Source organism: Salvelinus fontinalis, chromosome 16 (genome assembly GCF_029448725.1).
Source record: "Salvelinus fontinalis isolate EN_2023a chromosome 16, ASM2944872v1, whole genome shotgun sequence".
Lineage (NCBI taxonomy): Eukaryota > Metazoa > Chordata > Actinopteri > Salmoniformes > Salmonidae > Salvelinus > Salvelinus fontinalis.
Genome location: NC_074680.1, coordinates 20907300 through 20922371, shown reverse-complemented (window position 1 = coordinate 20922371; position 15072 = coordinate 20907300). Strand labels below are relative to the sequence as shown.

The 15072-nt window shown below is 41.8% G+C and overlaps 1 protein-coding gene across 2 annotated transcripts in view; it reads right to left on the bottom strand.

Moving 5' to 3' along the window:
* Window positions 1-15072, bottom strand: part of LOC129812806 (F-box only protein 34-like) — a 39244-nt gene that overhangs the window by 12528 nt on the left and 11644 nt on the right. The window contains exon 2 of one of the 2 annotated variants that reach the window (XM_055864688.1): window positions 1112-1338. The exons of the other annotated variant lie outside the window; for it this stretch is intronic. Coding sequence (XP_055720663.1) covers window positions 1112-1215 — 104 coding nt within the window. The 5' untranslated portion in view covers window positions 1216-1338. The remainder of the gene's footprint in view (window positions 1-1111; window positions 1339-15072) is intronic. 2 annotated transcript variants of the gene reach the window in all.

Sequence of the window (15072 nt, the reverse complement as noted above, 5' to 3'; positions counted from 1 at the left end):
GGCACTTGTTTTACCATGCAATTGTGGTAAAGTAGGGGATGGTTATACTTTAAATTATTGAATACATTTGTTGTATTGCCTCGCTGTCACCACAACAGAGGCACTTTTTGCACAACACTTGCATTTGTTTGACATCGGTGAGCCTGTAGCAGAAATACGGTCATACCACTGAAGATGCGCCATATCGAAGTTCTCGTTAGCACTCATGTTTTCGACGACACACTGAGGTAAAGACAGATTTTTTAAATCTAATACTGTACCAGACAGAAGCGAAAACCCAGACACGGGGCTATAAAGCTGAAGCATCCGTTTAGAACGTTTCTCACCACCAAATATGGTAGTGAGAGGAAGTCCAGTCGCAGGTAGTGGGAGAGGATGGAACTAGCTAAACTGGGCCGTCATTCTGCAAATTTTATTATCTGATCTCATTTTTTCTATTCCCAAAACTAGAATCTGTTACACAAACAGTGCACTACGTTTTATAGACTTGACACTTTGCCAAAGTTATTATTATTGTTATTATCTGTTAAAGGAGTGCAAAGTCTAATTGAGTTTGTGCACACTTCAGAGGAGAGGCGTTCCCTAACAGAAATATAAAAATACATGCTACAATGTGCCAATAAGATATCGCTAGCTTGTGCTTGGCCCACCTACTTGCTTGTTCTGCCCACTATGCTTCATTTGCTCCCACTGTAAACGCCACAGATGAACAATCTTGGGTTAGTTATAAATATCTTTGACTGTACTGTCTGTCTTTGGTAAAGACAGACTTTCTCTCCTCACCAGCATCTAAGCGCACGCTCTAAGCGGGGACGCTTGTGATTGGTCAGCATCCACTGTGTATGTAGAGAGTGAATGGAGTGTAGCGCATCTCATTGGAGGTACTGTAGATCTAGTTCTCTATTAACAGTGTCAAAGAAGAAAAATCTCATGTCAATATTGCAATGAATTTGATTAATCATGCAGCCCTACAAACAAAGCATGAATTGTAGCCTTACTTGTCCATAAACTACTTTAAAACATAAGGAGCCAGATATGTCATTTGGGTGAGCTGTCCCTTTAACTGCGCAGTAGGTAAGTAGAGTGATGAGTGAGTTGGGGGGGGGCTTACCTCCAGGCTGACTGCAGCAGGTTGGGTGGTGGTGGTTTCCTAGGTTCCCTGTGAGAGGCGGCAGTAGCGCTGCAGTAACTCATAGATTCACATCTCTCAGGCATTCCCTCCAGTCCAGTGAGACTGGTGTGGCGACGGACGCTTCTCTCCCGTCTTCTCCCACAACCCCCTGGTCGTCTGCAGGCCACAATCTGATGAGCTTACAAGTCAGGGTCCCACCCAACACACTGTAGGGAACCAGGTACAGGATGTCCAGTTTATTACACAGTTCAGTTTCAGACCACCTTGCCTAGGAAGGAACATGGCTGTGTGTGTTGTTCTGCCGACATAACGACAATTAAATTATCCAACAATCATAAGTGAATAACCCTGGCCTCTCACGAACAATGATCTGAAGAACTGCCAAAGTCAATGAGCCCAGGGCCGATTCAGAAGCAAACACTTCATGACAGAACGCAGCCTGACAGATTGACAGACCAGTTGCAACAAGTAAATATACTAGCAAAATACACAAAAAATAGTTTTTTACATTCCCACAAAGTTGTTCTATTGAATGAATGGCTTATGGGCAATTTCACAGTAACATAATTACACAGACTCAGTAGTACTTTGAACAATTTACAAAGAATTGTTCACAAAAAACATTTACTGGAAGAACTGTGCAAATGCAAAGTTTGTAACAGAATTAATGTCAAATCTCCCTCAGTTTACTTACGCTACGTTTTCCAAAAACTGTTAAAAAAGGTGCACTGAGGGGATCACGTGACCCTTGAACGAGATGGCCGCATGAACTAGGAGCTCCGCACAAGTAGTTTCCAATTCCTAATCTTACCTCCACTTCAAGTTTAAACTCATTTAGCTTTAGTCAAAAAGTCATGGCGGCTTCAAAAGGCAACACTACAGGTGACATTTTTACCCGGACTCGAGTACTAGCGACGGAAAAAGCCTCCAAGAAGCAGCTAGCTTCAGAAAAAGCTAGCGCCATTAGCCAGGAGAAAGAGGACCCCCCCCCCCCCCGAGGCCCAACGAATGCCAACCTCGCACTCTGTCGAAGACATCTTTTCTGAGCTGAGATCCCAACGTACAGAACTCAACACTAAACTAGATGCCATTAACGCTCAGCTCAGTGCGATAGGGGGCAAGGTGACAATCCTGGAAAATGCTTTGCCTGACAAACAACAAGAACCATAAACGCGGGGCGCCTGGACGAGGCAGAGGGGCGAATCCTATCCACGGAAAACTTATTGACAGACGCCATGGAAACAATAGCATATGCTAAAAAAAAAATAGAGCAGCTGGAAGAGAAAACAGAGGACATGGAAAACAGGGGGCGAAGGAATAATTGTGTTCTATTAAATCTGGGCGAAAAAGAAGAGGGAAACATGCCACTGATCCGCTACCTGCAAGACAAACTTCCCGAGTGGCTCCACCTGTCCACCGACAGGCCCATAGAACTCGAGAGAGCTCACCGAGCACTGAGGCCCCCACCAGCAGCCAGACAACCACCGCGCCCAATCACCATACGTTTCCTGAGATTCACCGACAAGGAACGAGTCCTACAGGCGGCGAAAACCAACACCATTACAGTGGGAAACGCCAAACTCATCTTACTCCAGGACCTGTCAGCTGGAATACGCCGAAAGCGCCGAGAGTTTGACGAGGTGAAGAAATGCTCCATTGACCGAGGCATCTTTAGGGGATTCAAATACCCAAACGAGCTCAGGATTCTTCACCAAGGAGCCCTGCGACACTTCAAAACTCCCGAAGAGGCAAAACGTTTTTTGAAAGACAACCCCGGTCAATGAGAAATGGACCATTTAGTAATAACAGTAATCGCATTTAGTCAAGGAGGTAAGACAACATATAGCCGATATCCAAAGACCCACCGCCCTGCTAAATTTCATTATAGCCGTCCAATCTATATTTATGTTCTTTTAGCTGAGAGGGATAGGCCCCATATTATAACCTAGGCCTACTGTATGTAGGCTGGGCTATTGATTTTATTTTCTCCCTTTTTTAATGTGGTCTGGACGGGGGCTACGTTGGCAGTTACTCAATGCGGGCGGAGAGGATGAGGCATTTCTTTGGTGGGGAGGGGGAGACGTTGTGCGTTGCTAACTGTTCCCGGTCTTTTTTGTTGTTGTTGGAACACAGAATTGTGACTGAGCGGGGAGGTAATAGATCCAACGGGATATGTCGAGTTGTTTGGGAACTCGGCTGGGGTGTTCAGAGATTGTTATTTTATGTAAACTATTTATTTTCCTTTTATGTGAACGCAGCTGTAACTACTATCCACCTTTACCCAGAGATGACTTGCACTAAAGTTCGATTACTGTTCGATGACGATGACTAGTACCTTAAATCTATTGACATGGAACTGCCACGGTCTAGGCCATGCAATAAAACGGAAAAAGATACTATGTGCTCTAAAAAAAGAAAAAGCAGACATCGCGCTATTGCAAGAGACACACCTCTGTGATGCTGAACATGCCAAACTCCGCAGAGCTTGGGTGGGACAGGTGTATTTCTCATCTTTCAAATCCAACAGTGGAGGTACAGCAATACTTATCCATAAGAATGTTCCATTCATAATTGACAAAAACATATCTGATCCGGAGGGGAGATTTATTTTGATAACTGGGTCACTGTATGGGCAACCAATTACTATCTTAAACATATACGCCCCTAACACAGATACTCCTGCTTTTATGTCGAAAATGATAACTCTGTTCAATGAGCACTGTGTTTCCTTTGGAGTGTTGGCCGGAGATTTTAATTGTACCCTAAACCCAACCCTAGACAAATCATCTCAAGCCACCACCACAAATCCTAGATCTGCAAAGATGTTGAACTCTTACTAAAGAGATGGGACTGATAGATATCTGGAGAGAGACTAATAGCTCAGCTATGGACTATACATAACACCTACTCCCGTATAGATTACATTTTTATCCCAAAGAGTTTCATAAATTCAGCCACGTGTACAATCGGACCCATAGCGCTTTCGGATCACGCCTTTGTCCACCTCCGCTTTGACCTCTGCAAAAACATCCCGAGATCAAAGAGCTGGAAATTCAACACCTCCATGCTATCAAAAGAAGCATTCCATACATTGGTAACTACATGGATAGACAACTACACACAAGACAACAAAGATTCTCCTGTTTCTTCGGCCACAATGTGGGACGCTGCTAAAGCCACACTAAGAGGTCATCAAATTGCATATGCTTCCTCTAAGAAAAAAGCAATGGAAACACACAGGCTAGATCTGGAGAGGGAGCTGGAACGCTGTGAAAAAGTACATAAACAATCCCCAGACAGCACCTCCTGGAGTCAACTTAAAGCAGCCAAAGCCAAACTGAATTTGGACTATACTCGGGAGATTAAAAAAAAAAGTTTTCTTTACTAAACAGAAATACCATGAGTATAGCAATAGGCCTAGTAGATTGCTTGCTTATCAATTAAAAAAAGAGCAGTCAGAGCGTACAATTATGGCTATCCGAACAGCAGAGGATGAGGTCACATATGATCCAAAAAAGATCAATTTAACTTTTCATGATTTTTACTGCAAACTATTTCCTCTGAGAGAAAACACACGGAGGCAGAACTCCACTCCTTCCTAGAGGGAATCTCGCTACCTAAACTATCAGAGACCGACCAAGAAGATCTCAACTCCCCCTTCACTCCTGAGGAGATCCTGGAGGCAATTACCTCCATGCCACCTAACAAGTCCCCAGGCCCAGATGGATTCCCCAGAGAGTTCTACAAAGCTTTTTGGCCCCAGCTTAGCCCTATTTTCATGCCAATGCTGGAGGATTTTTGCAAAAACGGAGTTCTCCCAGACTCAATGCACACAGCTCGCATTACAGTGTTGCTCAAAAAAGACAAGGACCCCCTATCCTGCTCCTCCTTCCGGCCCATAAGCTTGTTGGATTTCGACTACAAAATAATTACCAAATTGCTCGCCAAAAGACTAAACACTCTTCTTCCCAAAATACTGAAAGCGGACCAGACGGGATTTATTAGAGACAGATACTCTTCTGATAACATTCGCCATCTTTTTGATATTATTGATCAAGTAAACGCACAGAAGACCCCTGTCCTGCTGGCTTCACTGGATGCTGAGAAGGCGTTCGACAGGATGGAGTGGAGCTTTCTGTTCTCAGTCTTAGAAAAGTTCAACATGTGCCCAAACTTTATTAAATGGATCAAATCACTATACTCTCATCCAAATGCCATGGTGACTACTAACGGACTGAACTCTGACAGATTCCCTTTGGGACGGGGCACAAGACAAGGGTGCTCGCTGTCCCCCCTGCTCTACTTGTTGGGGGCGGAGCCTCTGGCAGAGTTGATAAGGAGCAATCCAAGTATTATGGGTGTTCCTGCAGGCGGCCTGCAGCACAAGATTTCGCTTTACGCGGATGATGTCTTGCTCTACATATCCAACCCTGAGAAATCCCTTCCTCCCATTTTAGATACAATTGCTCAGTATGGCACGTTTTCAGGTTATACGATTAATTTTAACAAATCCACTGTCTGCCCTCTCAATATTACACTCACCAGTTCTATGAAGACACTATGCCCATTCCAATGGAAGACACAGGGGTTTCAATACCTTGGGATATTCATAACACCAGATCTGAATAGGCTTTTCAAAGAGAATTATCTTCCACTCCTGGATCAAATCAAGAACAACCTCCAAACCTGGATCTCCCTCCCAATTAGCTTAGTAGGAAGAATTAATGTAATCCGTATGAACATCCTCCCTAGACTGAACTATTTATTTCAGATGCTCCCATGCTATCTCCCAGCTTCCTTTTTCAAAACAATTAACCAAAGCATCACCAAATTTATATGGGGCAATAAAAAACCTAGGATCAAGCTTTCCACTCTATCGAAACCTGAATCTAAGGGTGGTCTTGCTCTTCCCTCCCTTCAATTGTACTACTGGTCTGCCCAAATCCGCAACATGCTAACATGGATCACAAACAGACAAGAGTCAACGTGGAGCCAGATAGAAGCCCAATCTTGTGGTTCATTGCCACTAAGCTCAACTATATTCATTGATAACTTTAGTGAAGTGGGCAACATAGCCAAAACATTTGTGATTTACAGTACCCTACGAGCGTGGAGGGACTGTAAGAAATACCTGGGCATCTCCTCCCAAATATGTGCTCACTCGCCTATAGTAGGCAACCCAGACTTGCCAAAAGCCCTGAGAGATGCCAACTTTAATCTTTGGCATACTCTAGGAATCAGGATCTTTTCAGACCTATTTCATCAGAAGACCACTACACTGAAATCCTTTCAAGAGCTCTGCAATGAATTCAATGTGCCAAGATCCCATTTTTTTTTTAAATATCTACAAATTAGACATGTCATCTCCTCATTTACTTCCAAGAGGAGGTTTAGAACTCAGTTGAATGAAGTTGAAACCCTTCTTGTCACAGCACAATCCATTAAAAGGCAAAATATCCTATATCTATAGACTCCTGAGAAAGGAGGATCCTCCTTTACTCCTTTGAAAATAATATGGGAAAAGGACCTTGGTCTGACTATCAGTGATGAGTTAAGGGCGGAGGTTTGCGACAGGGTATACTGCTCCTCTACTAATGTAAAAATGAAAGAATCTAATTACAAATTTTTGTACAAATTTTATTACACTCCCCTGAGACTCCATAAAATGAAAACAGACATTTCTCCTAACTGTAATAGATGTACCTCTGAAAGTGGAACCTATATGCATGTATTTTGGAGCTGTAGAGAGATTGCCAGATTTTGGCAATCTATACATACTGCTGCACAGAAAATACTAGATGTACAGTTTGATATGACCCCGTGTCTCTATCTTCTTAATGCCCAGCAGGACTTTGTTCTTGATCCTGACAGAGAAAATTTGCTCATGACCATTACATACTTTGCTAAGAAATGTATTCTTCTATTGTGGGCCTCTAATACTTCTCCTACATTTAAAATGTGGATTGACCAGATTGTTGACTTTCTCCCTCTTGAAAAGCTCACTTATGACCTCCACAAGAGACAGCCCAAGTTTGATAGACTCTGGTCTCCACTACTCAACTATATTTCAAATTGGACAGAGTGAATGGGGGAATCAGGGAGGTGAGCAGATGCGTGTTGTGTAAGGTGCTGTAAATCTAAAAACTAATTATTGGCTCGTCATCTCAGCTAAGGCTGGAAATAGCTAATAAGAACCTTGATAGTACTGCTGCAAGTTCTATAATTTAAATTTTGTTATAATTATTATTTGTGTGTGTGTGTGTGTGTAATATATATATATATATATATATATATATATATATATATATATATTACACACATACCCATATAAAACATTTTTTTTTTTTTATTATTATTATTATTTATTTTTTTAAGTCACATCTGTGAATGTGGAATGTGTTTGGTTGGTTGATTGAAAACTTAATAAAACTTTAAATTGAAAAAAAAAAAAAAAAAAAAAAAAAAAAAAGGTGCACTATGCAGAAATCACTCCGCCATTTCCTGGTTGCAAAAATTCTAATAGTTTGCCTAAAACAAGCATAGAGAATGTAGATAATCATTGTACCATCTAAACCGGTGTGAAATATATTTCCAATAGCCAAAGATCATATTTTCATCTGTTTGAAGCTGGTAAAAGTAAAAAAGAAGCATAAACTAAATTTAACAGGAAGCATAGAAATAAAGCCCAGAACAGATCTACCACTTCTTAGACTTTCTTTCAATGAGATTTACAGATCTATAACTCAAATTTCTATGTTAATCTGGTCTGGGTCGCCCAAAAAGTTACATATTGCAGGTTTAAACATCTACTCCGCATTAAGATTCAAAGATATTTGCAGAAAGAATGGGGTATCAGCTAGGACATGACACCCTGAGTTAAGAAAAAAAAGACATGTGTTATTGAACTACAGTTGGTAAAGTGAATTTACATCTGGTAACAGAATTACTGTACTATACAGAAATTCATCATTATGGATATGTATATCATTCTCGTCATGGTGATGTATCCTGAATAGGTACACAAAAAGGTAGAAATATGCAATATCCTTCTGTATGTTTGGGTATTATTCTAAACACTGGCTATTTTTGTAATGAGTTCCGCCCCCAAACAAGACTACATTTGGTTGGTCCTGACCAGACCAAATCAATCAGACGTCTATGTTTGGACATCACAGTAAACTGCATTGTTGGTTAAGGGCTTGTAAGTAAGCATTTCACTGTAAGGTCTACCTACACCTGTTTTATTCAGCGCAAGTGACAAATAACATTTGATTTGTGTAAAGAACAGTATATTCAGTAAAGTACATTACTGTACTCCACAGTACTATTCTTTACTTCACTGTAATGTTCTCTGTGCTGTACTTTTCTCTACAATGCCAGTGTAAGGGAGGACAGTAGCAGGTAACCCAACTCTGGTTTGTGACTACTTTGATTTCCCATTGTTGCCAATTCAATTGCAGTAATTCCGTTACAGATTTTTCAGTAATTCCATAACAGATACACCTAATAATTCATAAACATAAATTATCACACTAATTGGTAGGTCTACCTTTAATTGTTACTTCTGTGAACGTTCATTATCCTCCCTCATGAGGGAGAGAAATTAAAAAATATCAGAAAGATGTGGGTTTTTGGTAATGGAGTTACAAGGCACAAGGCAATGTTTCTTAAACTTACAGAAGGCAAATCATTTATCCAAAACGAAACATGTGTTGATATCAGTTGGAAGGGGTCTTCAACATTAGTGAAAGTCAGAAAGTCTCAAGACCCCTTTTCCATCTGTTTGACCAGAAATCAAATTGATGAAAAAAAAAATATATATTAAAATATATATTCCTTAAATAAAAAATAAAAAAATTAAACTGTTGCTTTCATTTGACACGCTCCTATGAACTTCACATGTTGGAGCTCATGGCTCCTTTTAGATGGAAATGCCCTTATGTAATGCAAACCTGGCACTTGCTTCTAACAAAAACAGACAAAAGGAAAAACAACCAGATGCCTTTACATGGTTTACAATGCATTTTTGTGGTTTAACCACCTTCGTATTGAATTCCCTTAAGCCTCATTTCTAAGACAATCCAATATGAATCTAATGGAGACAAATCCTAAAAATAACCCACCATCACTGATCTGTAACAAAAGTCAACCACAGTTGTTTAAAACAACAAAGATGTGGCAGTGCATCAAATTATTTCCCCCCTTCAACATAAGTCAGAGATCAAACCAAAATGACAGTTTGTAATATTCATTAGCAGTCAGATGACTTAAAAACACAGCAGCCTACATTTAGCCTGGCCTTGTAGTAAACTCTGTAGCTTTGTAAAGACAAAGCAAAAGTATTGAATCCAGTCCAAATGCTCATACAGTATAAATGAACTGAAGGCATGGGCTTCAGTTCAAACTAAGCCAACATTGAAATGGAAACATGCTCACTCTAAGGTTGCATCCCAAATTGCACCCTATCTACTCTCTATTAGTACACTACTTTTGACCAGGGTCCATATGGCACTGGTCTAAAGTACTGCACTATACAGGGAATAGGGATGCCATTTGGGACATTAAATTAAGCCCTTCCCCCATTCTAATTCGCAGGCTGGGGAAAAACAAGCGCCCAGTTTGTTTTCAAAGAGATATGTCAGCCATGAAGACCAGATAAGCCTGAACAAAAGCTGCTTTGGGAACAGTGGAACAGTGACCAGCCAGGGGACTGAGGGGACGAAGGGACAGAGGGGAGGGGAAACCTGCTCTGCTTACCATCCACTTGGCTAGCTAAAACACAAGATCAGTCACTGAGGGACATGCTTGTACACAATGATAATTAAGACTACTGGCCTCATTCCTTTATTTCGGTATAATTTTTTAGCCCAGGACAAGTATTTTCAGCACCAATGTGCATATCGTATCAAATCACCCTCCTTTTCTTCATGGACTACTGTCCCTGCCAGGGTGGCTGGATATGGGTGGAAAAGGAGTTAAATTCCTAAATGTTTGGTTACATTCGAGGGTCAGTACTGGACATGTGATCCTGCATGCTTGCACAATTGTATCTGTTGAGAACCCTGATAAAGAACTGATGTAGCCTAGCAAGCCTACAAAATTAGCATTCAATGTACAATAAAAACCTGTTCAGCTAGCATGTTAATCAATAACATCCACATATTTACAAATGGGTGATGATACGAGGCAGGCTGAGGAGACACCACTTTCAAGTTACGATTGATTAGACACTGGCCAATAGTAAGCAGAGAGTTAAGGCTATATAGACAAGAGGGAAAAAAGAACACTGGTCCATTGAATGTTTTTCACCACATTGCAGCAGAGAGAGGGGTCTGAGCTGGATACAGAAGGAAAAGTGCAATAAAACAAAAGTCTCTGTTGTCTGAGCAAAACATGAACAAACTAGGCTACTTCCACAGCGCGCTCCAGCAATGTCTGCTAGAAAATGCATCTGTACAGTTATGGCCAAAAGTTGAGAAAATGACACAAATATTAATTTTCAAAGTTTTCTGCTTCAGTGTCTTTAGATATTTTTGTCAGATGTTACTATGGAATACTGAAGTATAATTGCAAGCATTACATAAGTGTCAAAGGCTTTTATTGACAATTACATGAAGTTGATGCAAAGAGTGAATATTTGCAGTGTTGACCATTCTTTTTCAAGACCTCTGCAATCCACCCTGGCATGCTGCCAATTAACTTCTGGGCCACATCCTGACTGATGGCAGCCCATTCTTGCATAATCAATGCTTGGCGTTTGTCAGAATTTGTGGGTTTTTGTTTGTCCACCCTCCTCTTGGGGATTGACCACAAGTTCTCAATGGGATTAAGGTCTGGGGAGTTTCCTGGCCATGGACCCAAAATATTGATGTTTAGTTCCCTGAGCCACTTAGTTATCACTTTTGCCTTATGGCAAAGAAAAGACATTGTTCGTCACCAAACTGTTCCTGGATGGTTGGGAGAAGTTGCTCTCGGAGGATGTGTTGGTACCATTTGTTATTCATGGCTGTGCTCTTAGGCAAAATTGAGTGAGCCCACTCCCTTGGCTGAGAAGCATCCTCACACATGAATGGTCTCGGGATGCTTTACTGTTGGCATGACACAGGTAGCACTGGTAGCGCTCACCTTGTCTTCTCCGGACAAGCTTTTTTCCGGATGCCCCAAACAATCGGAAAGGGGATTCAGAGAAAAAGACTACCTCAGTCCTCAGCAGTCCAATCCCTGTACCTTTTGCAGAAGGTCAGTCTGTCCCTGATGTTGTTCCTGGAGAGAAGTGGCTTCTTTGCTGCACTTCTTGACATCAGGCCATCCTCCAAAAGTCTTCACCTCACTGTGCGTGCAGATGCACTCACACCTGCCTGCTGCCATTCTTGAGCAAGCTCTGTACTGGTGGTGCCTCTATCCCGCAGCTGAATCAACTTTAGGAGACGGTCCTGGCGCTTGCAGGACTTTCTTGGGTGCCGTGAAGCCTTCTTCACAACAATTGAACCGCTCTCCTTGAAGTTCTTGATGATCCGATAAATGGTTGATTTAGGTGCAATCTTATTGGCAGCAATATCCTTGCCTGTGAAGCCCTTCTTGTGCAAAGCAATGATGATAGCATGTGTTTCCTTGCAGGTAACCATGGTTGACAGAAGAACAAGGATTCCAAGCGCCAACCTCCTTTTGAAGCTTCCAGTCTGTTATTCAAACTCAATCAGCATGAAAGAGTTATCTCCAGCCTTGTCCTCGTCAACTCACACCTGTGTTAACAAGAGAATCACTGACATGATGTTAGCTGGTCCTTTTGTGGCAGGGTTGAAATGCAGTGGAAATGTTTTTTGGGGATTCAGTTTATTTGCATGGCGAAGAGGGACTTTGCAATTAATTGCAATTCATCTGATCACTCTTCATAATATTCTGGAGTATAAGCAAATTGCCATCATACAAACCGAGGCAGCGGACATTGTGAAAATTAATATTTGTGTCTTTCAAAACTTTTGGCCACGACTGTACAGTACAGGCCTACTATTATTGAGAAAACATTAATATGACCTCATTTTCAGTCAGACACACAGAATCACTCACCGTGCACAGACAAACAATTCAGGACAAAGGGTGGGAGCTAGGGTTGCAAAATTCTGCGAACTTTCAATAAAATCTCTGGTTCTCACGAAATCCCAGTTGGAGGGTAATCAGCAGGAAATACAGAATTCTCGAATGTGGATTTCAGAAAACCAGGGATTTTATTGAAAGTTCCCAGAATCCAGTGCTAGGAGTCACTACAGAGCCGGGTTCGATCCCAGGAGTAGGAGACACGAGGCCGGCACACAATTGGCCCAGTATCGCCTGGGTTAGGGGAGGGTTTGGACGGTCGATGTCCTTGTCCCACCTCACTCAAACGACTACTTGTGGCAGGCCAGGCGCATGCACGCGACCTTCGGTCGCCAGCTGTACGGCGTTTCCGCCGACACATTGGTGCGGCTGGCTTCCGGGTTAAGCGAGCAGTATCAAAAAGCAGTGTGGCTTGGCAGGGGTCGTGTTTCGGAGGACGCATGGTTCCTGACCCTCGCCTCTCCAGAGTACGTACGGGAGTTGCAGCGATGGGAAAAGACTAACTACTAATTGGATGTCACGAAAAAGGGTTAAAAAAGGTACACAAAAAAATTGAGGTGAAAGGGAGACAGAGTAGGACTTTAAAGATCCAACCTTTTTAATTTTTACTGTTGAAAAGCAATATCTCAAGTATAAATACAGTGACGTAAACATACTAAGGTAAATTATTTTATTTTAAACAAACTAGTGTTTAGACAACTGCAAACTTCAAGGAATAGGGCATTCAAGGAGTTGGTCTGATAGGAAGTCGTGATGTCATCAGAAAGGCCAGCTCCCACCACTTGTGCCATGTCATGAATTACCTGAACCACCTATTTTGATGTGCCTTTTGTTATGTAAATCAGCTGTTAAATGAGGCGAGAAAGAGACTGGAGTGCCACTAAGTTCACCACCTCCCATTAAACTGATTGGCTTAAAATGACAGGTTTTTGAGGAAGTAAACCGCTGCTGCTTGTGGCGGTGCTAAAGGTTATTGCACATGACATGATTACACTCGTCTTGCAAATACACTTTTAGCCCAAACTTTGTACTTAGGACTGGCCGGCCTGTGATTAACAAGTCAACTGTCTGCGAGAGGAGCTGGTGGATTCAAAGGCTCTGTTTTTGCCATGTGGGAAGTAGGCTGTTCAAAGTGTTACAGCAGTGTTTTGCTAATTTGTAGTTACAAACTTTTCATACGGTGCAGTCCCCACAATGTGTTGGATGATGAAGACCAATGAGCTAATTGACAAAAAGCTTCTTCTCGAACAACATTCTGAATTGTGATTGTTGTATAATAAATGATTTTGTTGAGCTTTGCTCTTGCTGCATATTCATATGATTGTACTCTAACTAGTTCTCCAAAGTGCTTCTACTCAACGTTAGGTTTTTCCTAATTTTGTCAGTTGTGGTTCGTGACCAAACTACCAGGCTAAGTAAATCAATTTACATTTGTTTTATTGGTCACATACACGTATTTAGCAGATGTTATTGCGGGTGTAGCGATATGCTTGTAAATCAGGTTTCTCAGAGTAGGAGTGAAAATCTAAGCTCAGTTTTGCCTTTTAAAATCATAATGAATAAAAGTAATGAATAAGACATGATCCTTAAATTAGCACTTCTACTCTGAGCCACTTTCTGGGTGTGGGCCAATAACAGAACTTGATAACACCACACTATGCTTAAAATGCTCTATCAAAATATCATTGCATTGTTAAAGAATTTACAACCCAGAATAAATTAAACTGGAACTAGGCCTATTGTCATTTCACTGAGCAAGAGAGCCTTTCTATTTGAGAGAGAGACTAACTTACATGGTTCCTGAAGAGGCGTTTTCTCTTTAGCTAGAATCCTTGCAACTCAACGTTTCTCTATTGCCCATTGCCCTGTGGCCTGCCTGCCTGGGGCACAGCACCAGTGTAGACTAGAGTATGTGGGTGTATGTATGCACGGGAGTTAACCTAAAGCTAGTAAAGCGCTAACTGAAATTCTTCCCAACCTTCCCCATTGCAGCACGCGGTTAAAGAGAAAGCTTCACCTAAGCAGCTGTCATTGACCACCACAGAGCCGGGCCCTAGCTTCTCCACTTACAGACACGTGTGGCTGTCAAGGAGGAAATAAAGCATTGCAGCCAATTGGCTTCCAGGACTCTCTTATGTCTATATACGGCAGCTAGATAATCAATAGTTTTGTAGAGATAGAGGGACTCCTCTCCACTGACTCCTGATTATGTTGGGTAGGTGTCAGATTCTCTCCTGCTACTCCACTCAACATATGCAACATGTGCCCCCGCATACACAAGTAGGCCTACACACTCTACAAATACACACAAACACCCTACTGAGCCAAGCCAACGCGCCAGTCCCATGACTGGGACAAGACCAAAGGGGGAAAAGGACACCCTGAATGACAACGAAGCCCACAGAGAAGAGCAGAATCTTTAATATCAGCAGCAGCAGCAGGAGCTCAGACTGGCCACATTCTGATCCTGCTGCAGCAGCATGTCCATATGGACACAGGAAGACACTAAAAATTTACTACAAGCTCCACTCCATTGACCTACGTGAATGCGTGTAGGCTTGAGCGGTATACCGGGGCATTTGGAAAAAGTAACAAAATTGTTTTTCAATACAGTCCAAAGTATTTATTTCAAGTTTTTCCCAATACATATATTTGTAGCTACTTTAAATACTATGTGGCTACTTTAAATACCAGCAGTCAACTTATGCAATACGTTAGGAGATAAAGCAGATTGTGTTAATTTCACCAGTCACATTATGAAGCTTACCTTAGTACCCCAGAACAGTTGAGCCAGTCACGTGTTTGTTTGTAAATATCACAACAGGAGAAAGCAGGAGCTGATAAAT